Here is a 21,990-nt window from a genome sequence, read left to right on the forward strand (position 1 = left end):
TGCGATATGAAAGCAAGATCCTCTAAGAACGAGGAAAAAACTTAGTGAAAATATGGAAAAGAAGTTTCATATTAATTGTGCCCTCTCCGCCCTTCAATACCTTATTTTCACCCCAACCCCTATCCCGTTAACCCTACATGGTACATCCTCGCCGCCCTACACTCTCTACCTTCACTCCCACCTTTTATAGTATTTGTCTGGAACATATGAACGTTTTTAGGATAATGTATTTTGCTTATGTATCGAACGCAAAAATAAATTTAAAAAATCACTTGAGATCTTGACTCGACATGAAAAGTGAATATAACTTTGACAAATCTTTATTTTATTTATATAACAAGAACATACATGAATTTTTACAATTTACACATTCAACCCTCAGTAACATCAATTTTGTCATAATCAATATCTTTTTTTGGAATTGTAATAATTGGCATTGGTTTAATGTAAACTCCAAAACTTTCAAGTTGATTACCACAAATTGTGCCATGAAATCCATTGAGCCAACCATGATCCAATGCATTTATATTAAATTCTGTATCTTCACTTGCCATATAAGTTGGTTTATTTTTTGGAAATGGTCCATATGAATTTTTATTTGTCACAAATGTAATTGTTTTCAAAATTCTATCTAGTCCAAGTACTCCATGTCTACCATTTATTCCAATCAAATATTCTGATGGATAATCCAGCTTGATCTGAAAATTATTAAAAAAATTTGTTAGATAAAAATTAAATGTTTGGGGGTTATTTTGGCATATAGTGATTTTAATGACATAAAAATAGTTTTGTAACGACGTGGAATCTGAGGAGGGTAATAGAATGCACTCACGTTTTACCCTTACACTCGTGGAGCAGATAGACCATTGACACGTACAACAACAATAAAAACATGTTAAGTAAATCCCATGATATGTGTCATGGGTTATGCAAGCTGTATCCCTACCTCATGAAGGTAGAAAGACTGTTTCCGACAGACCATTGACACATTAGTGGAAAAGAAAATACGACAGTAAAGAAGACACGACACCAAACATGCAAAAATGAAACTTACAATTTCAAGATTTTCTATAGTATCACCATGTCTCTTTGATAGAGTAAATTTTCCATCCTTGACATATAAAAATTGGAGATGGCTAACTACTCTTCCATAAGAAATAAAAATCATTGCAATATCACCAATATCAACATCTTCCCATGTTGTTCCTTTCAATTTACTACTTGTCACAGTTTCAACTTTGAAACTCATATTTTCCATTTAACAAAGATTAGTTTAATCAAAAGATTGGAAAATAAATAAATTGAAAGAAAATAAAACAAAGAAAGACAATTAAGTTGTGAGTCTTTAGGTCCATAAGGACCTTATTATATATACTACTTTATGTTGCAATCTTTTATGCCTTTCTTGAAAATGAATTTGAGATTTGGAATTTTACTTCAATTGATAGACTAGGTTCTTTTCCTTTTTATAAAGAAATGTTGTTTATTGAAGAAACATGTGTTTTGTATTATTCCACAAGTGAGATCTCGAGAGGGTGACCTATAAAGTAGTTGTTTCCGATAGATTCTAGCCTCAAGTATTCTTTTATGAGTCGTTCACCAATAAATTACGTCTCAATGACCTTGGCGCAGGCAAAGCTTCAAGATTAGAAGTTTTGTTCGCGAGGTCAAAAGTTCAAACACCAACCTCCTCCAAGGTCATTCTTGTAAATCACGCGAGGTCAAAAGTTCAAACACCAACCTCCTCCAAGGTCATTCTTGTAAATCACACGACGTTAACGTCTACTTCAAGAAAGGGAAAAGACAACAAAGAGGCTCTATTTGTAGGAAGACAAACATGCATTTCCTTCTATGTTTTGCAAAGAAAAATTCAGAAGTTGGATGAACACTTCTGATTATTTTTCATACAATTCCATAAACCAAATGTCACATTAACTTAAAAAGGGGGGTTTTGGGTGGGGGTGGGGAGCATACCTAAGAACAACAAAAAGTATCTAAAACATTTTAGCTATGAACATTTTCATGTAAATCACCTAAAGGTAACTTTACTATCTTCCTCTGCTTTCTCTATTATCTTCACCAACATCTGTTTTATAAACATCATCTCAAGATTCACTGCAATATGATGGCAAAAAAAGAATCCGTTAAAGACGTATTTACAGGGAGTATATCTTCAAAATAGACAAATAGAGGTTAAATACACTACGATTCTCTTTCTTTAGACAACGATTTTGAGTATATCACGGGAAATACACAAACCAAGGATGAAAGAAAGTCTTTAGTACTTAGTTTACATAGTTGTGTCAAATTCGAGCACTTGAAAATAGTAGAACCAGTATAATCACTCCGAGACTAGATTTACGAACTGAGAATGAGCCTTGATATCATTATACATGTTAAAAGGCTACCCTTTAATAGAATGCTAAGAAATTGAATACAACAAAGTAACTCAGTGAGAATGTAAAAGCACACATCGAACTCCAAAAGGACAGTGATGTGTCGTTTACTTTCAATTCTTCGGAGACATATACGTTCAATATAATGCAGATTTGATATAAAAGTTTTTCAACTTCTACCTTGTTAACATGTAAACGAGAAAATTTATGAAACGACAAATAAATAAAAGCACTCCATCAACGGAATAAATTGTTTCTCAATTGAAGCTGTAAAACAAGCTCTTGACTTGCATATAAATTTAATTATCCATTGAACTAGGAATAAGCTTGAGTTTAAAAAAGGACTAGAAAATTTATTCAAGAATACTCACTTTACGGGTCATAGTACTTGCATTTGGTTCTTGATGGAAATTTACATATTATTCAACGGATACATGAGTGAACGGCGCCATAAGTGCCTCCATCTGCGTGAAAGGACACTCGTTCTTGCCGCATCTTTGAGGGGCAAACCACAAAGAATTTGAACAAGTGTATCGTCATCCAACTTATTGAGAGATTCACCTTCTGAACGGATTGATCTTTCACGAACTGAAATAATAGTAAACAAATCTTTTAGGGGTAAACGACAAAGATTCTGAACGAACATGATGCCGTCATTCATACTTATCAAGAGATTAAATACCTTCCAAATTGATCACGTTATCACGAACCGACACAGCAGAAGACGACATTGCCGCTCCCTTTGTTATCTTTTGAGATTCCGTGAAGCAACACAACACAACACGCAGAATTTGCGGAAGCAAATACAACACCTAATACCAAACGACAAGATTTTTTAATTCAAGATCAGATTCAATTTTCTTCTTCTTCTTCTTCTTCTTCTGATTGCAGGTAGATTCAAGAAGCTTATCATCATATACAATTCAAATAATCATCAAAATTCAAAGGGGGAAGCCTACTATTCTTTATTTTTGTTTTGATGACCGTGGTGTCGGGGCCATGTTTTCACTCAATTCGACTAATACCACAAGATACTTGTCACCTCCCGGTCCCACTAGCAACAAAGTTGAAGAGCTAACTGTTCTGAATAGTAATACTAAGATTTAGATCTTCTAAAACCAAGTGAATCACTTCAACATCGTTACACATAATCATCACAACAACATACCAATGTATACAAACCTTACCCCTACTCATAGCTCGTAGAGATAGATCGGTTGTTTCAAATAGTAATTACACATAATCACTATTAATTTAGAACATTTTTCATGTCTCAAGCTCATTCTCAGTACACATAACAAAAGCATACAAAAAATAATAAAAATTCAAGTAGTCATCAAAATTCAAAAGGGGGAATGCTACTATTCTTTATTTTTGTTATGACAATCGTGGTCTTCAAACCAGCTTTCGCACGCCTCGGTTAATTCCACTATATACATCAACAAAGTTGAAAAACTAACTATTCCGAATAGAAATACCGCGAGTTAGATCTTCTGAAACCAAGTGAATCATCTCAACATAACTACACAATCATCACAACAACACGTACACAGAGCTTACCCCTACCTCGTAGAGGCGCACACAAACACAATTTCCATTTCTAATAGTAACCATACATAATCATTATCAATTTTAAACTTTTTTTTTCATATCTCCAACACAAATTCTCAGAACACAGAACAAGGGCATACACACACACACAAAAGAGAAATTAAAATTATTATATAAAATCAATTCCACACACACATACAAAAAATCTTCACATGGCAATCTGAAATGAAAATCCTATCTAGCATTGAAAAACATTATATATAAAAAAATTCAAAAAAAAAAAATAAAAATGAACCTGACCGGAAAAATGGCCGGCGAGCAGCGGTGGTGGTGATTTGGGGCTTTGTAATTAAAAGCAAAACTAGGGTTTTACTTCTCTCTCAAATTTCTTCTTCTTTGGAGTTTTTGTTGCTTCATATATTATGTATCAATGGATGAAAGATTTATCAGTGGAAGTGTTCATATTTATAGTACTACTTTAAGGTCATGTTTGGACATGAAAATTAGTGATTTAAAATGGAAAAAACTTACCCGCATCGCATTGTGTGTTTACACAAAATCAATGCAAAATATTGATTTGATATAAACATTCGATGAGAGTAAGTTATATCCATTTAAAATTAGGTTCAATTTGAAGTTGAAGTTTTCGGTGATCATTTTTGCGAAGATCTCGAAAATTATCAAAATTTCTCTAGATTTTATATAATTCTACGGAAAATGAGCAAATTATAATTTCTATAGATTTTATATAATTTTCTTTACTTATAATTTAAAATTTGGATAATTGTATAGAATGACAAACTAATAACATAAAATAAATATAGTAGCTATCGTTTGATTTATTTGTGTTCCATAGCAAACTGTTTGTCAGTCCCTTTCTCCCTCATATTCTCGCTCGCCACTCTCCCTCTCTCGATCACTTCCTTCGCTCGCCTCTCTCGCTTTATAAAATAGAATTGTATAAATTGTGTTGTCAATTGTTTAAAGCGAGAGAAAATTGTATATACACATGCAAATACATATATCTCTGTCTTATACACTTATAATTACACAATAAAAGAACTTCCCTGCCCAAGTCTCTTTTGTCTTTTTCTCTTTCTCGTTTTATACAAATTCAAATTGTATATAATTTCTCCCTTTCTTGTTTTGTACACTTCGTTTTATACAATTCACTTCAATTATATATATAGCGAATTATAGATATATATGTTTGCTATGGAGCGCAATTATGTAAATTTTGTTATAGCGTACAAATATAAATTTTATGTTTGCTATATGTGAAAGTTGTCCTTTAAAATTCTATTTTATTCTTTACCCTAACTTTTAATAGTAGTTCTATCTGATATTCTAATTTTTTTAGGTTTATCATCAAATTATAGAAGTGTGCCATTATATAACGACAAAAAGTGATACAAGCTATCGTTTATGCGAATTTCGATAATGGATAACATAATGGAACTTGTGATAATGCACTTCCACACGAATTTTCATCACCGAAAATTATGGATAACATAAGTGTGATATCAACGAGATACATGCAATGCTTCAGTGAAAAACTCTTCTGTTACCGTTTGATACCAATAGAGTTTTAATATACTCTAATGTTATCAAAGAGGAATAGATAGTGATTCAGTGAAAACTAGCTAAATTGATGCTTAATACCATCAATATATATATTCACTCTTATGGTATCAAAGACGAAAAATAATGCTTCAATAAAAACATTGCTTAATTACTCTTTGATACCATTAAAGTGTGTATATATACTCCGATGGTATCAAAAAGGGACATATAATGTTTCAGTGAAACATTTTATATGTTCTGATGGTATCAAGGAGGAAGAAATAATAATTCAATGAAAACTAGCTAAATTAATGATTGATACTATGATATCAAAGAAAAAAAAACAATGTTTCAATGAAACAATACTCAGTTACTCCTTAATATATATATATATATATATATATATATATATATATATATATATATATATATATATATATATACTCCAATGATATCAAAGATAATTATGTTTTAATTCGTCATAGGGGATATGAACATAAATAGGTCGAGTCACAAATTAATAAATAGTTTAAGTTAAGTCCAATTTGAGTAAATAGTTGCATTAATCGGTCCAATATCCTTTAAAACATAATACTCTGATACAACACAATACAATAAGGGAAAATTACGCTGCTAAGTAAATTTATATAATTTAATTACTTACCATAGCTATAGTTTGCTATAATTATCACTCGCGACTAACATTATACATTAATTATGTGAGCTGACTTCGAGTTTGTATAATTAGTTACGTTTGTATATATATAATTCGCCAATATATACAAATACATATGTATAATATACAATTATTTAACCTATATACATAAATAATTCACCTCTCCCCCCTCTCTAATCTCTCTCGTTCGTCTCTCCCCTCCCTCTCTCAATCTCGCATGCCTCTCTCCTCCCTCTCCCATTCTCGGTTGTCATATATACAAATGCATATGTATAATATATAATTATATACATATACAATTCACCTATCTACCCTCTCTCGTCTCTCTCCTCTCTCTCAATCTCGCTCGCCTCTTTTCTCCATATAACATGAAGCTACAAATTGTAATTATCAGACTATAGCTATGGGAGTAATTGATTACGGATATATGTAAATATTAATATACAATAATACAATACATTATAAAACAATATGTAATAACTATTCCGAACAAAATGTATAAAGAAAATTGGTGGACAAATTTCTCCAAGGGCAATGCATTAGCCATTCCTCTTCCTTCAAACAAAAATAAAAATAATCAAAAACCTCCGCCGCTGACCTCCGCCGGACTGCCACCGTAACTTCCTGCTTCCTTCCGCCGAACTGCCACCACCACCGCCCTGCTGCCGCTACTCCCCCGCCGTGGGTCGTGTTTCTTCCATTACCGAATTTCAGTAAGTTGCTCGATTTACGCCAAAAACTTGATTTTTACGTACTTCAATTTTCTTCGATTGGCATTCTCAATAAGAGAGCTCGATTTCGAATCTGAGCTCTTTGAATTTCCATAAATCCGAGCTATTTTATCTTGTTACGATTTGTTTTGTAGTTTGTAGCTTGAGCTGCGATAAGAATGGGGTAATGGATGATGTATTTTGGTGAAAGTTTATACTCTGCTAGAATTGATTTGAATATATATTAATCGAAAAGATGAGTAACCCAAACAACAATATATCGAGTGTGGTGTGAACGTAGTCTTACCCCGACCTTACGAAGGTTAAGATATTGTTTCCGATAGGCCCTTTGCTCAAGTAAAACAAATATGAAGAACTCATGCTAGAAACAATTAGGAATAGAATACGTAGCAACAACAAATGTACGATAACTGAAGTAAAGGAAAATCGAAGAACAAGACAAGAGGGAAGATGTATTATTGTGAAACTTTATACTTTGCTAGATTATCATAGTTATCATCACCTTTTCCCTATTGATCGATTTGAATGTATTAATCGAGAAGAATGAATAACCCAAACAACAACATATCGAGTGGGTAATCAGTATTACCCCTACCTTATAGAGGTTAAGATGTTGTTTCCGATAGGTCCTTTGCTCAAAAGTAAAACAAATATAGTAAGTGTAGAACTCACGCTAGAAACAATTAAGAAAAGAGTACTACGTAGGAACAACAAAATGTACGATAACTGAAGTGAAGGAAACGACAGGTAACACTAGAATCGAAGAATAAGAAAGTTAGAGAGAAGATGAATTACTCAAACCTAAGTCTAATATAGATCAAACTGACTGAATGTATACCCTATTTGGACCATGTACATAGCACCGAGTCTCTGTTCAAAGCAATTTGGCATAGGTATCTCCAAATCCTCGATCAGTCTCTGCAACCTCTCATCTTCTTCTGCTCCTTTGCGCATAAACTAATTGAACCTTAACCTCTAATCAACATAACTAGCAATTCTTTTTACTCATCAGATGATCTTCTCGACCCATTGAACCTCCACGCTGGTCATAACTGTTGTCTCTCAAACCTGAAGTGTTGTTCTTTTAACCTTTTTTGGGGTTGTAATCACACATAGAATCGAGCAAATAGAAAGTCAGTTTCTTAATTCTATGCTTATTGCTCTTTTTTTTTTTTTGTGCCTATTGCGGTCCTTAAATTGACAATAGGTTGAAATTAGACGTTATGAATCTGCTTTTTGAGTTTTCTTTTGAATTGATAATGTTTACCATTTTGTAAATGGTATTATGTTTGTGTCAAATAGATATATTACACATCTGAACTTGAGTGTTTGGTGAACAGGAAAAGTCTTGTCACTTTAGTTTAGATTGTTTCTTGTTTGATGCATGAATTTTATTTTTTCCTTTTGGTTTAAACTTCAATGTTCTTTACTTGTGGTTATTCATTGTTTGTTTATGTTACTTTTGTTTTGAGCCGAGGGTCTTTTGGGAATAACCTCTCTACCTTACGAAGGTAGAGGTAAGGTCTGTGTACATCCTACTCTCCCCGGATCCCACTTGGTGGATTACATGGGTATGTTGTTGTTGTTGTTGTTTTTGTGCTATTGCACATTTGTAAAAATGAATAATCCAATTTCGACTATGCTAATCCATCATACAATTTTGATCCTGATTATATTCAATTTAAGCGTGTGAATTCACTTTATGCCTTCATAACAAGGTGATTTGGAATTGCATATATAGACTATAGCTTATAGAAGCAACCGATCCTGCTTCCCTCATGGATGTTTCATCCCGAAAAAATTATATACGTGCCTATTATTCTTGTACAATTGTATCAAGTTACATATTCTTAACCAAGGCATTTAATCTGTTTATATGTTATTTAAACTGTCGTTCACTAGGTAAAAGAAGATCATGGTGGGATTTAAAAATAGATACTTAGTTATGGAGGTTTATTTGGATCCAAATAAAGGGACTGCATCAGATGAACCCATCGTAATCACTCAATTCAACTTGACCAAAGCCATCAGGGACGTTATTCTTACAAACTTTGGTGAGTGTGGCCTCGCCTCATCAGCAAATTCATTTCAAGGTGAGTTTAATTAGTGTAAGTTTTATTTTTGAGCATGGCTTTTCCCTCTGTTTTCCTCTTGTGGAAATCTTGGCGCAGTTTCAAAAGTTCATATTATGTGCAGTGAAGTATGTGAATCCAATTACAAAACTTTGTATTATACGAGCATCAAGAGAGGAGTATCAAAAAGTTTGGGCTTCAATTACCATGGTCAGGAGTGTAGGAAGTTGCCCCGTGGTATTCAACCTGCTAGACCTAAGTGGTGAGTTGTAGTGTCAAAAACGTGCCTTATAGCTATGTTGTTCGGGATCTTACAAAAATGATGCCATACCCGTGTTGGATTCTTCTAAAATACACTACTTTTGGAGAATCTGACACGGATTCATCGACACTTTTGAAGAGTCCGAGCAACATAGCCTTAGAGCAATACAAACGTTCTCTTTTGAAATAATTTCAACATTGTTCTCTAAATGATGCATAACCTTATATTCTTTTATGATTGATTTTTCTTGGGTTTCCCGCATGTCCGGTACCACTTTGGGATCCTGACTAATCCAGATTCCCTCTATTTGAGGTCCATTAAAGGAGGAAGTGCTCCCTACGAGGATTTTTTCCATTCTCAGAGCTAGAACCCGAGACTTCTAATCATCCCATCACAACCCGAGACCTTATACCATTAACGTCGGGTTTACTTTGCTGCAAATATAACACAGTGCTTTTACATTTTCTCCTCCCAGGTAGTATCAGGGCATGCAGAGCTGCAGCTTTGAAATGTGATGAATTCAAATTTGAACAGTACAAGTCGATGGCCGGAGCTCGCCTTACACCAGAGGTTCAGCAGCAAATGCAGAACTATCTCGACAAGATCAAAGCTTTGGAACACTAACATGACAAGTCTCCCCATAACATCTTGTCCGCACAAGCTAGCCCCTACACCACGGTTACCAAGTCATGACAACGTGGTCTCTTTTTGATCGTTAATTGGTTTCGATTTTGTATGTTTTTTTTTCTCTAACTGTTAACTGTACATCAATACCTTCAAAAACTTGATGGTTCATTAAAATGATGTTGGGAGTTGGACCCTGTACTTCCAACTCTAAGATTGTGAGTGCTACACGAGAGTTTGTTAAAATATGTATTATATGTTAAGAATTTTGTTAGGTTTATTAGAAAGGCGCTCAACTCTGACTCTGATATACACTTCTGCAATAACATTCTCTTTGTTTCAATCGCTTATTAGAAATCGTATATATTTTTTTGATATTATTACTCTAAGGAGTCGTTTGGTATGCGGGACGAGATAGATAAAGATAAAAGATAGTTTCCACTATTTTAATACAAATAGTAGGGTAAGAAAAACTTTAGATTAATCAATACTCATAATCAAATGTAAAATAAAATAATTTTATATTTTATTGTGTAATATTTTTTATTTTTTGAAAAATAAATTGTAAACAAAATGGGGATGTAGCTCAGATGGTAGAGCGCTCGCTTAGCATGCGAGAGGTACGGGGATCGATACCCCGCATCTCCACTTAATTAAATTTTTATAATTTTTTTATATTAATTAATCCATTTAATATAAATCACTTTTTTCTCGTCTTATAATGAAAATGTTGATTAATTTTGATTAAAATACGATTACAAATGAACAATGGTGCACGCTATTAGAGTACGTTCAATCAATCACACTTTTAGTCCAAAATCGACTAGTACAATTATTTATTAACCTATGAATTTTATCTTACTTTACGTATTTACATCCAACTACACTTTATTCCATTAGACTCAACGATCACTTAATTAAGTTTTTATAATTATTTTTTTATTGACTTTGGAAATCGTTAATATAAAGTATTTATTTATATTACTTAACTCATTTAATATAAATCACTATTCTTGTCTTATAATGAAAACGTTGATTAATTTTGATTAAAATACTAGTACAAATGAACAATGTTGCAGGTTATGAGAGTACGTTCAATTAAGCACACTTTTAGTCCAAAATCGACTAGTACAACATTTATTAACCTATGAACTTCATCTTACTTTACGTATTTGCATTCAACTTGGACTTAACGATCACTTAATTAAGTTTTTATAATTATTTTTTTTTGGCTTTGGAAATAGTTAATATAAAGTATTTATTTATATTAATTAATCCATTTAATAAAAATCACTTTTATCTTGTCTTATAATAAATGTTGATTAGTTTTGATTAAAATACGATTACAAATGGACAATGTTGTAGGCTTTTAGAGTACGTTCAATCTATCACACTTTTAATCCAAAATTGACTAGTACAATTATTTATTAACCTATGAATTTCATCTTACTTTATGTATTTGCATCCAACTACACTTTATTCCCTTAGACTCAACGATTACTTAATTAAGTTTTTATAATTATTTTTTATTGACTTTGGAAATAGTTAATATAAAGAATTTATTTATATTAATCAATCCATTTAATATAAATCACTTTTTTCTCGTCTTATGATTAATTTTGAGTAAAATACGATTACAAATGAACAATGTTGCAGGTTATGAGAGTACGTTCAATTAAGCACACTTTTAGTCCAAAATCGACTAGTACAATTATTTATTAACCTATGAACTTCATCTTACTTTACGTATTTACATCCAAACTTTTATTCCCTTAGACTCAACGATCACTTAATTAAGTTTTTATAATTATTTTCTTTTGGGTTTGGAAATAGTTAATATAAAGTATTTATTTATATTAATTAATCTATTTAATATAAATCACTTTTTTCTTGTCTTATAATGAAAATGTTGATTGATTTTGATTAAAATACGATTACAGATGAACAATGTTGCATGCTATTAGAGTACGTTCAATCAATCACACTTTTAGTCCAAAATCAACTAGTACAATTATTTATTAACCTATGAATTTTATCTTACTTTACGTATTTACATCCAACTACACTTTATTCCATTAGACTCAACGATCACTTAATTATTTTTTTATAATTATTTTTTTATTGACTTTGGAAATAGTTAATATAAAGTATTTATTTATATTACTTAATCCATTTAATATAAATCACTTTTTTCTTGTCTTATAATAGAAACGTTGATTAATTTTGATTAAATACGACTATAAAAATGAATAACACAGCAGGCTATCAGTAAACATTTAATTAATCGCGCTTTTAGTCCTGACTAGTACAATAGTTCATTAACTTATGAACTTCATCTTACTTTGCGTATTTGCATCCAACTACACTTTATTTTCTTAGACTCAACGATCTCTTATTAATGGTTAATTTCAATCGTTCTTTACTTCTAAAAAAATAAAATATTTTCTCTTAATTATGAAAAAGGATTTCAAATAAAAAGATAGTTATTTGTATACGGATCAAGAAGTTATAATTCTTTCATTTTTAATAGACATATAAGTATAATTTTCTATTTTTAATCATAAATTTTAAAAATAAATAAACGAATATGTCCCGTGAGTAAAAAAATAAAAGTGAATAATTTTAAATTAATATTTTGAAAGAGAATCTTCATGATGGATTCTATTTGACATATTTAAATTTACCAGTAAAGTGGGAGTAATATATGTTCATCAATCTCAATGCAAATAATTTATTTTAAAAAATAGCTATTATCATTTTTATTTTATAGAATAAAAAATACCCATTAACTCTGATTTTTTATTGTGTAAGACTAATTAGAAAAAAACACTTTTTAATGAATAATTTTTATCCTCAAAATTATTTTATTAAAAATAAGAGATCATATCTATTTCACTATAATTCTTAATTGTCCCATTTGTAACTTTAATGCATACTTTATCATGACATATATATAAAAGTAGATTTAAGGTTGATAAAGTTTTTTTTAAAAAAATATTATGTTTACTGAAATTATATTGTATAAATTGAACGGAGATAAATATAATATGATATTCTATCTTTATCACATATTTTTATAGTAACATAGACATATTTTAATAGATTTTTTTTAAATTTTATTTTTGAAAATAATTAATTTATATAATATAAATTGAAACAAACAATAATTGAATATTATATAAAGGACCACCGATTTGGGGAGCTAGGAGGACCAGGACCATCGACTTAGGGGCCAGTGGACCCGAATCGAGGTACCTGTTTGTGCAGTCCCACAAAAATATAAATATCTCGTTATTTTGAAGTCGTATGGCCCGGCGGTTTAGTGTATTGGAAACGAGACTTGTAGACCTTCAATTTGATAGGAGTTATGCATATTCTAATTCTTCATATATTGAGAGAATTTCGATAAGATATTAGACCTAAAATCTCAAAATGGAATTCAAAATAACTTTCCCGACTTTCATTTTGCAACTTGCCCAAATTTTACGTGTCAAGTGTAAATATTTTAAGTCTATGAGAGTAAAAAGATCATGTGAGAGTGTTACCCTCGGAAAACGTGCTCCATAGTACATGAATTCAAATTTAATCAAATCCTATATGTATCAAATAAGATATAAACAAAATTTTAAAAATTACACATATAATATAATATCCCACCCCACCCACCTACCTTAATTGTTGGCTAAAACTCAATTCATCCACAAAAATCTATGTTGGATGGACAAAGTTCAATGCATCCACGAAAACGTGCTCTACGATGCATGAATTCAAATTTAAACAGATCCTATATGCGTCGAATAAGATATCAACAAAATTTAAAAAATTACACAAATAATATAATACCCCAACCCCACCCACCCACCCACCTACCTTAATTGTTGGCTAAAACTCAATTCATCCGCAAAAATCTATGTTGGATGGCACAAAGTTCAATGCATCCACGAAAATGTGCTCTGCTATGCATGAATTCAAATTTAACCAGATCCTATATGCGTCGAATAAGATATCAACAAAATTTAAAAAAATACACAAATAATATAATACCCCGCCCCCACCCCCACCACCCTAATTGTTGGCTAAAACTCAATTCATCCACAAAAACCTATGTTGGATGGCACAAAGCTCAATGCATCCACGAAAACGTGCTTTGCGATGCATCAAGTCAAATTTAACCAGATCTTGTATACATCTAATAAGATATCAACAAAATTTAAAAAAATTACGTAAATAATATAATACGCTCAAACCCACGCCCACTCACCCACTCACCCACCCTAATTGTTGGTTAAAACTCAATTCATCGACAAAAATCTATGTTGGATGGCACAAAGTTCAATGCATCCACGAAAACGTGCTCTGTTATGCATGAATTTAAATTTAACCAGATCTTATATACATTTAACAAGATATCAATAAAATTAAAAAAATTATACAAATAATATAATACGCTCAAACCGACGCCCACTCGCCCACCCGCCCACCCACGCTAATTGTTGGCTAAAACTCAATTCATCCACAAAAATCTATGTTGGATGGCACAAAGTTCGATGCATCCATCACACATTAGATAGAATTCTTTTCAGGAAAGGCCTCAAATTAAGATTAATCTAAGCCAAAGCGTCAACATCTCTTCAGCAAAGCCAACAACTTTTTTTTTTTAGCTTTTTCTCACATACCCCATTGCCAATAATTGACTTTGGACTCTTTTTTTCTTCATTTTGAACCTAAAAATCCAATCTTGGAGACACCCATTGAAGGAAAAATCAAGATTTTGAAGTTTTTAGATAAGGGGTGTATAAGAAATCATGGGAAAGACAACAAGGAAACTTGAAGTTGTTTCTCCTGTTCCAGCAGATATAGATATTGCTAACTCTGTTGAACCTCTTCATATTTCTGAGATTGCTCAAGAACTCAATCTTAGCTCTCAGCATTATGATTTGTATGGGAAGTATAAAGCCAAGGTAATGCTTTTTTAAATGTAGATTCATGTGTTAAAGATATATTCGAGTTATGGTTGCTTAACTAATAGTTATTATCTCGGAAAGTTAGTATTTTTGTTAGAGAAAATTGGGATTAGAAAAAAAAAGGTGACCTTTTGAGAGTCTTTGTTGGATTTTTGCTTGTATTCACTCAGTTGTATTATTTTGGTTTACTTTAGTAATATATGTTGATTGGCAGTGGTAGAGTCAGAACTAAACATGAATAAGCTAATAAGATTCAACATAGATGTAGTATATATACATATTTTTGACATCTTCATATTTCTGATTGTTCAAGAGCTCAATCTTAGCTCTCACCAATCACCATTATGATTTGTATGAGAAGTATAAAGCCTAGGTAGTACATGTTACCATTGAATGTAGATGCATGTGTTAAAGATATGTTTGAGTTTGTTTTTCAGATGGTCGCTTAACTAATTAGTTATTATCTCATAAAGTTACTTTCTTTGTTGAAGAAAACTGGAATTAAGAAAAAATGTGTTTGAATTTGTACTGTGCTGTATTATTTTGGTTTTACTTTGGTAATCTATGTTGACTGGTGCTTAGAAGAATAGATGTTTATTGGTAGTGTTAGCATTAGGATTTCGTTAAGAAGATTCAAAATATAAAGAACTAAACATGAAGAAGCCAACAAGATTCAACATGTATAGACATAAATTCTTTTTGACTTCTTGACTCTGTAATTTTTCCGATGGAGGGATGTCAATCAACTCCCTGCGAATAAGGGTAGCTCTGCCCCAGTGTATTGTTATGCTATACTCTTCTGCTCTTAAGTGCTGATAATTTTTTAGATTTTGCTTGGTTTGCATAGAAGAGTAATGTAATTGAGATGCATAGATGTGGTTCCTTGTATGTTCTCAATAACAAAAGAAGTTTATTTCTTCTCCATCAGTATGTAGTCAATTACATGGTAACTATTGGTCTTATCCAATGTAAATATGGATTGCTTAGGAGTATTCATATGTTTTTTCTTGATTACCGTGGTGTACGGGCCATCTTTGGGATCCTCGACTAATTCCAAGGCTAGGACCCTAGGACAGATGGGAAGGATCATTCATATGTTGTAGTACTGCTTTTTGTTGATGAGTGATTATTACTTCTCAGGTACTTTGATTTTGCAGTTTTTCAAAATTGAGTTTCTTTGACTATAATGAAGTGTTATACTCATGAATGTGATGTGAAATCCGCTTTGTGTATATTACTATATTGACTTTTCTTTTATAGTTGGTGATCTGATATGTCGAATTTTTTGTGATTCTAGGTGCTCTTATCCGTGCTTGATGAGGTTGGAGGAAGTGAGGATGGGTATTATGTGGTGGTTGGAGGAATAACTCCAACCCCTCTTGGAGAGGGGAAGTCTACTACCACAGTTGGTCTTTGCCAGGCTTTGGGAGCTTTCCTTGATAAAAAGGTAACTTTGAATTACCGATAGGATGTCCGTCTCACCTACTTAGAGAAAATGAAGCGTTAACTGTGTCTTAACTTTAAGCTAATATATGCTTGTAAACTAATATCTGTTGTCATTTGAATTTATAAAGAAGGATAATAGATAAATGAAGAAATGTGGTATTATTACTTGGTTTTGATGGACATCAGAGAGAAGTTGAAAAATACGTTGAGAAGTTGGATAGATAAGGAAAAGTGTTTTTCATTTTTGAGGTCTCTGAATCAAGATTTAGATTCTGTTATTCGAGTCAGAGTCTTCATTGTCTTGTATTTTGATGGAATCTTGTTCACTAATCCAATTAAGATGTGCTTTTTGTCTATATTGGTGCTACCTGGCCCTCTCTCCCCCATGAAATATAATGCAATTAGAAGAGAAGTCTTGGACAAAGGATATAGTTGGTTGTTCCTTTTTGCTTAATTGCTCGCTCATATCTTCCTCTTTTTGTCCCAAGTTTCTTAGAGACTGTAAAACCCTATCTAGATATCAAGTTTATCTTGTATACATGCAGGATTGTATTCTTAGCTAAAGTTAAAACAGTAACTTATAGCTGAGCAGCTGATGAAATGATGTACATGCATTTTTTTATTTAATCATAACGCATGGTTATTGTTGTCATGTTATTTGATAAAAAGTTTCCTTCCCACCTGGTGCTCTCAGGTTGTGACATGTGTCCGCCAACCATCACAAGGACCAACATTCGGAATCAAGGGTGGTGCTGCAGGAGGTGGTTACAGTCAAGTTATACCAATGGATGAGTTCAATCTCCACCTAACTGGAGATATTCATGCAATAACAGCAGCAAATAACCTTCTGGCTGCTGCGATTGATACACGAATCTTCCATGAATCTACGCAGTCTGACAAGGCTCTCTTTAACAGGTTATGCCCACCAAATAAAGAAGGTAAACGGAAGTTCTGTGACATTATGTTTAGGCGTTTGAAGAAACTTGGTATTGACAAGACGGCCCCCGAAGACCTTACTCCTGAAGAGAGCAGTAAATTTGCTAGGCTAGATATAGATCCTGCTTCCGTCACATGGAGAAGAGTCATGGATGTCAATGATAGGTTTTTGAGAAAAATTACCATCGGTCAGGGACCTGAAGAGAAGGGGATGGTCCGGGAGACAGCATTTGACATTTCAGTTGCTAGTGAAATAATGGCAGTTCTAGCCCTCACGACATCACTAGCTGATATGCGAGAGAGGCTGGGGAAAATGGTAGTCGGGAATAGCAAGGCCGGTGATCCAGTTACAGCTGATGATCTTGGGGTTGGAGGCGCTTTGACTGTTTTGATGAAAGATGCCATTAATCCTACTCTTATGCAGACTCTTGAGGGCACCCCTGTTCTTGTTCATGCCGGTCCGTTTGCAAATATTGCTCATGGAAATTCATCTATTGTTGCTGACAAGATTGCATTAAAGCTCGTAGGACCTGGTGGCTTTGTGGTCACAGAGGCTGGCTTTGGTTCTGATATTGGGACAGAGAAGTTTATGAACATCAAATGTCGATATAGTGGCTTGAAACCACAGTGCGCTATTATTGTGGCCACAGTAAGAGCCCTTAAAATGCATGGTGGAGGACCTCAAGTCACAGCTGGAAAGCCTCTCGACAAGGCCTATGTAACTGAGAATCTCGGACTAGTGGAAGCTGGTTGTGTGAATCTTGCTAGGCATATTTCAAATACAAAAGCTTATGGTGTAAATGTTGTGGTTGCCGTCAATGCATTCTCAACTGATACTGAAGCAGAACTAAATGCAGTTAAAAATGCTGCATTAGCTGCAGGAGCATTTGATTCAGTAATTTGTACTCATCATGCCCATGGTGGCAAAGGAGCGGTAAGTCTTCCATGTAGTATTGGGCCTCTGTCGATCAGTGCTCATTTCCCTACCCTCCTGCACACACAAAAAGAATTTAAAAAACAAAAAAAGATGTCTGAAAAGCTAAGTTGCACGGACTCTTTACTTTTGATGCTGCACCCATGTCGGGTTCTCCAAAAGTACACTACTTTTGGAGAATCTGACAAGCACCCATTGGCATTTTTATAAAGTCCGAGCAACATAACTGAATAGAATGTTTAATTCAAAACAGAATACATGCTAAAAAGCTCAAAATATTCAGAGAAGAGAAGCCTTTATCCAAATTGTCAATATACTTTTCTGCAGAATACTTTGTTCAGGACTTACTAAATATCCTAACAAATTGATGATAGAGCCAATAATGTATGCATGATTGGCGGTCCATTCTTTTGTTATAGCAAGAGCTTGAAGCTAATTTTGTTTGTCATAATGGCCGCACTAATTGTTTATTATCTCAGAATGAACAAAAAGAAGCAAGTCAGAAGCTTTCTACTCTATACTGAACAACTTTGGAATTGGAACTATGTACTTATCTAGCCACGCCTCATAGATCTTTGTGGTTTAGGAGTGTTAATCAATTGAAAGTTTTATATTCGTTTGGGACTAGTTTATTAGATTGAAGATTCTCACACTTTGGCATGAGTTCATGTGATGTAATAAAGATATGACCTTATAAGAATTTCTAAGTTGTTTCAATCCTCCATCCTTATTTGAACAATAACATGAAAAACTTGTACATGTGTTTTGTTGACCGTTTTGCTATGGGATTACTAGTTGCTAATCTGAAATACTGATAAGCCGGAATCGTTTATTCAGGTGGACCTCGGAATCGCAGTTCAGAAGGCCTGTGAGAATGCAAAACAGTCACTAAAATTCCTGTACCCGCTGGATATAGGTATCAAAGATAAAATAGAGGCAATAGCAAAATCATATGGTGCTGATGGAGTAGAGTACTCTGAAGAGGTATATTGTTCTATTGCTCATACCTATTGCTGCACTTCCTTTCTAATGTATTTGTCTTTCTTTATGACGTAAACATTATTTTGAGCTGACGGTTTATAGGAAACAACCTCTCTACCTTTTTAAGGTAGGGGTTAGGCCTGCATACACACCACCCTTCCCAGTTCTCATTTGTGGAATTACACTGGGTATTTTGTTGTTGTTTTTGTACGTACATACACAAATTCATAAAAGCAATTTGCTGTTAAACATCTTTTATAGTTGCTACAGATGTGAGAGTTAAGTTTACATTTCGTAGATGCTTTGCTTTGTAACGCCTGTTATCTGTTACTTGTTCTGTGAGTTGGTAGGACCGAGTCGAGTTAATGAATCTAAAAGTAAAATCAAAGGTAAGAGTGGTCACCTTTTTTACTGTAAGTATATAGATTAAGCGGCATCAGAACATAGAAACTATCACTGCGTTTGAGATTTTTCCAGTGTTATTAAAAGCAAAAAGCGCAAGAAATTTCTAAGGTTTGTTGGAGCTTTAAGCACAAAGTGCAAATAAAGCGTAGGCTTTAATGAAAAAAGGTGCAAAGTGAGAATATATATATGTGTGTGTGTGTGTGTGTGTTTAGTTCAAAACTAATTAACAATTATAAGCATGGATGACAAATATATGAAGTAAGAAACTGAATTTTCTATTACAATAAAGTAAAATATTACTTGTTTCGTGTCGCCTCTTCATAAGAGGGTCATTGACAAGGAAATGTATGCCTTAGAACAATGACACTGAATCGAACATTAAGTGAGGTGAAATGCTCAACAACGTTTTAAGCCTCGCTTTAGGGCTTAAGCACACCTTTGACAACATTGGATTGTTCTGTAGTTCATAGTCTGATAGAAAACTTCGATATTGTTGAAAGCTATGTTGCATGGGCTCTCCAAGGATGTTGTTTTACCCGTATTGGATCCTCCAAAAATTCTCTACTTTTGAAAGATCCGACACACACGCCGCAACATTTTGGAGAAGTCCAAGCATTATAGGTTGAAAGCATAGTTACATACATTTGGTCAAATATTATTAACAAGGACTTTGATATCTTTTGCTATTTAGGCTGAGAAACAGATTGAGATGTATACCAAACAAGGATTTACAAATCTGCCAATTTGCATGGCGAAAACACAATATTCATTTTCACATGATGCCGGGAAGAAGGGCGCTCCTAGTGGATTCATCCTGCCCATCAGGGACGTTAGAGCAAGCATTGGCGCAGGATTCATTTATCCTCTTGTTGGAACAATGAGCACAATGCCTGGTTTGCCTACGAGGCCTTGTTTCTACGAGATTGACATCGACACATCTACTGGAAAGGTAATCGGTCTTTCTTGAACATCCAAAAAAAAGTGTGGTGTGGTTGTTTTACTGTGTTTTGGCAGAAGTGAAGAGTTTGTCAAGTTCTAGACTTCCTTCTCCTCCTCTACAGTGCTCAGCTAATAACGGTACTGCCCCGAACCACTTCTGTGTTTCTTATTGTTGTCGTAGAATCAGTGTAAACGAACACCTGCAGTTCTACTGCCCGACGTTGATTGAATAAACATGAATGTGAGTGATCATGATGAGTTGTTAAGACTATTCGAGGTTCGTTTAAAAGGGCCTTGCCTCTCTTTACCATCGTTTTCGCGAATCGTACACAATTCTTGTTGTCTCTACTACATTTTTCTTAGATAAGTGCTGTATAATTAGTGTAGTATATGTTGTGAATCTTGCACAAAGATTACAAATTTGTGTGCAAAAGAATAATTCTTGTAATAAGTGGTCATGTTTTGCAATGTTGTGTGTATTTCTGCCAAATGTGGTTATCCTATTAACTTTTGGCTATTTGAATCAACATCATGGCTTAGAGCAAGCCCAATAAATAAAGAAAAAAAAAAGCCCAATGAAGTGATTTGACCATTATTTAACTTGTATCTTAATTTTTTTTTTTACGTCTACCCTTTAGCTATCGTTCTTGAGAAATGACCCGGTCTGGCCCAATACTCGAAAGAAGTTTCTATCGATCCCTTGTCTATCAAAATTTTAACTTTTGGTTCCATCGAACGAATAATATCCACTTTAGAACAACTTAAAACACGCAACGACTAATGTTTAAGCACGTATTACTGAAGTTTTAGTTATTTTTACCTAACTTCAAACATGTATATTATTGTTTAAAGTTTTAACTTTTTTTTTGTTATTACTCGTGTTTACACGAAATCAATGTAAGTTTGTGTATTCTCACTTTATTAAATCATTTAAATATGATAGCTTTTATTGATTTGGAGTAAATACCTGGGTAAATACGTATTTATCCTTCAACCCTTCTAAATTTGCTTTTTTTCTTAATTTACAATTTCAAGAACTCATATTATTTAACTTTTTAAATTCTAAATTAAAATTGTTAATTACTTTGATATTCTTTGTCACTTTAACAAACAATGTCACTATCACGTATAATAGGTAAAAATGATGTGACGATGTAAAAATTCAATTAAATAAATTTTGATATACAAATTTTATAAACAATGTCATATCTCGTATAATAGGTAAAAATGATGTGACGATGTAAAAACTCTATTAAACAAATTTTGATATACAAATTTTATAAACAATGTCATATCTCGTATAATAGGTAAAAAAAGATGTGACGATGTAAAAATTCTATTAAATATATTTTGATACACAAATTTTATATCAGTAGCAGCAAATTCATAATTTATAAATTACATGAAAAGATAAATTTTATCGATACTTCAAGACTTCCGTTCAATATCAATATGCGTGACGTTTTTTTCTTTGTATTATATTTGCATCTTTTATTGAATATCAACGTCA

At 33.0% G+C, this 21,990-nt stretch overlaps 2 protein-coding genes, 2 long non-coding RNA genes and 1 other non-coding gene across 5 annotated transcripts; 3 read left to right on the forward strand and 2 right to left on the reverse strand.

The window, feature by feature from the left end:
* Positions 1 to 298: 298 nt before the first annotated feature.
* Positions 299 to 1,344, reverse strand: LOC101252319 (uncharacterized). The gene is made up of 2 exons (XR_011212271.1): positions 1,055 to 1,344; positions 299 to 698 (listed from the first exon to the last, which is right to left on the reverse strand). It is a non-coding gene; the product is annotated as an uncharacterized lncRNA (long non-coding RNA).
* A 476-nt stretch (positions 1,345 to 1,820) lies between these two features.
* Positions 1,821 to 4,384, reverse strand: LOC101254122 (uncharacterized). Its single transcript, XR_739549.4, has 4 exons — positions 4,248 to 4,384; positions 3,079 to 3,208; positions 2,768 to 2,984; positions 1,821 to 2,115 (listed from the first exon to the last, which is right to left on the reverse strand). It is a non-coding gene; the product is annotated as an uncharacterized lncRNA (long non-coding RNA).
* A 2,289-nt stretch (positions 4,385 to 6,673) lies between these two features.
* Positions 6,674 to 10,218, forward strand: LOC101249952 (probable ribonuclease P/MRP protein subunit POP5). The gene is made up of 4 exons (XM_004228672.5): positions 6,674 to 6,899; positions 8,820 to 9,010; positions 9,114 to 9,251; positions 9,727 to 10,218. The coding sequence occupies exons 2-4, from the start codon at positions 8,833 to 8,835 to the stop codon at positions 9,873 to 9,875; spliced, it is 465 nt and encodes a 154-aa protein (XP_004228720.1). The 5' UTR covers positions 6,674 to 6,899; positions 8,820 to 8,832; the 3' UTR covers positions 9,876 to 10,218.
* Positions 10,219 to 10,450: 232 nt separating this feature from the next.
* Positions 10,451 to 10,523, forward strand: TRNAA-AGC (transfer RNA alanine (anticodon AGC)). The gene has a single exon. It is a non-coding gene; the product is annotated as a tRNA-Ala (tRNA).
* A 3,477-nt stretch (positions 10,524 to 14,000) lies between these two features.
* On the forward strand, positions 14,001 to 20,970 carry LOC101265950 (formate--tetrahydrofolate ligase). Its single transcript, XM_004228552.5, has 5 exons — positions 14,001 to 14,836; positions 16,137 to 16,286; positions 16,980 to 18,155; positions 18,993 to 19,139; positions 20,233 to 20,970. The coding sequence occupies exons 1-5, from the start codon at positions 14,681 to 14,683 to the stop codon at positions 20,506 to 20,508; spliced, it is 1,905 nt and encodes a 634-aa protein (XP_004228600.1). The 5' UTR covers positions 14,001 to 14,680; the 3' UTR covers positions 20,509 to 20,970.
* The last annotated feature ends 1,020 nt before the right edge of the window (positions 20,971 to 21,990 follow it).

The sequence above is a fragment of the Solanum lycopersicum genome, chromosome 1 (assembly GCF_036512215.1).
Source record: "Solanum lycopersicum chromosome 1, SLM_r2.1".
Lineage (NCBI taxonomy): Eukaryota > Viridiplantae > Streptophyta > Magnoliopsida > Solanales > Solanaceae > Solanum > Solanum lycopersicum.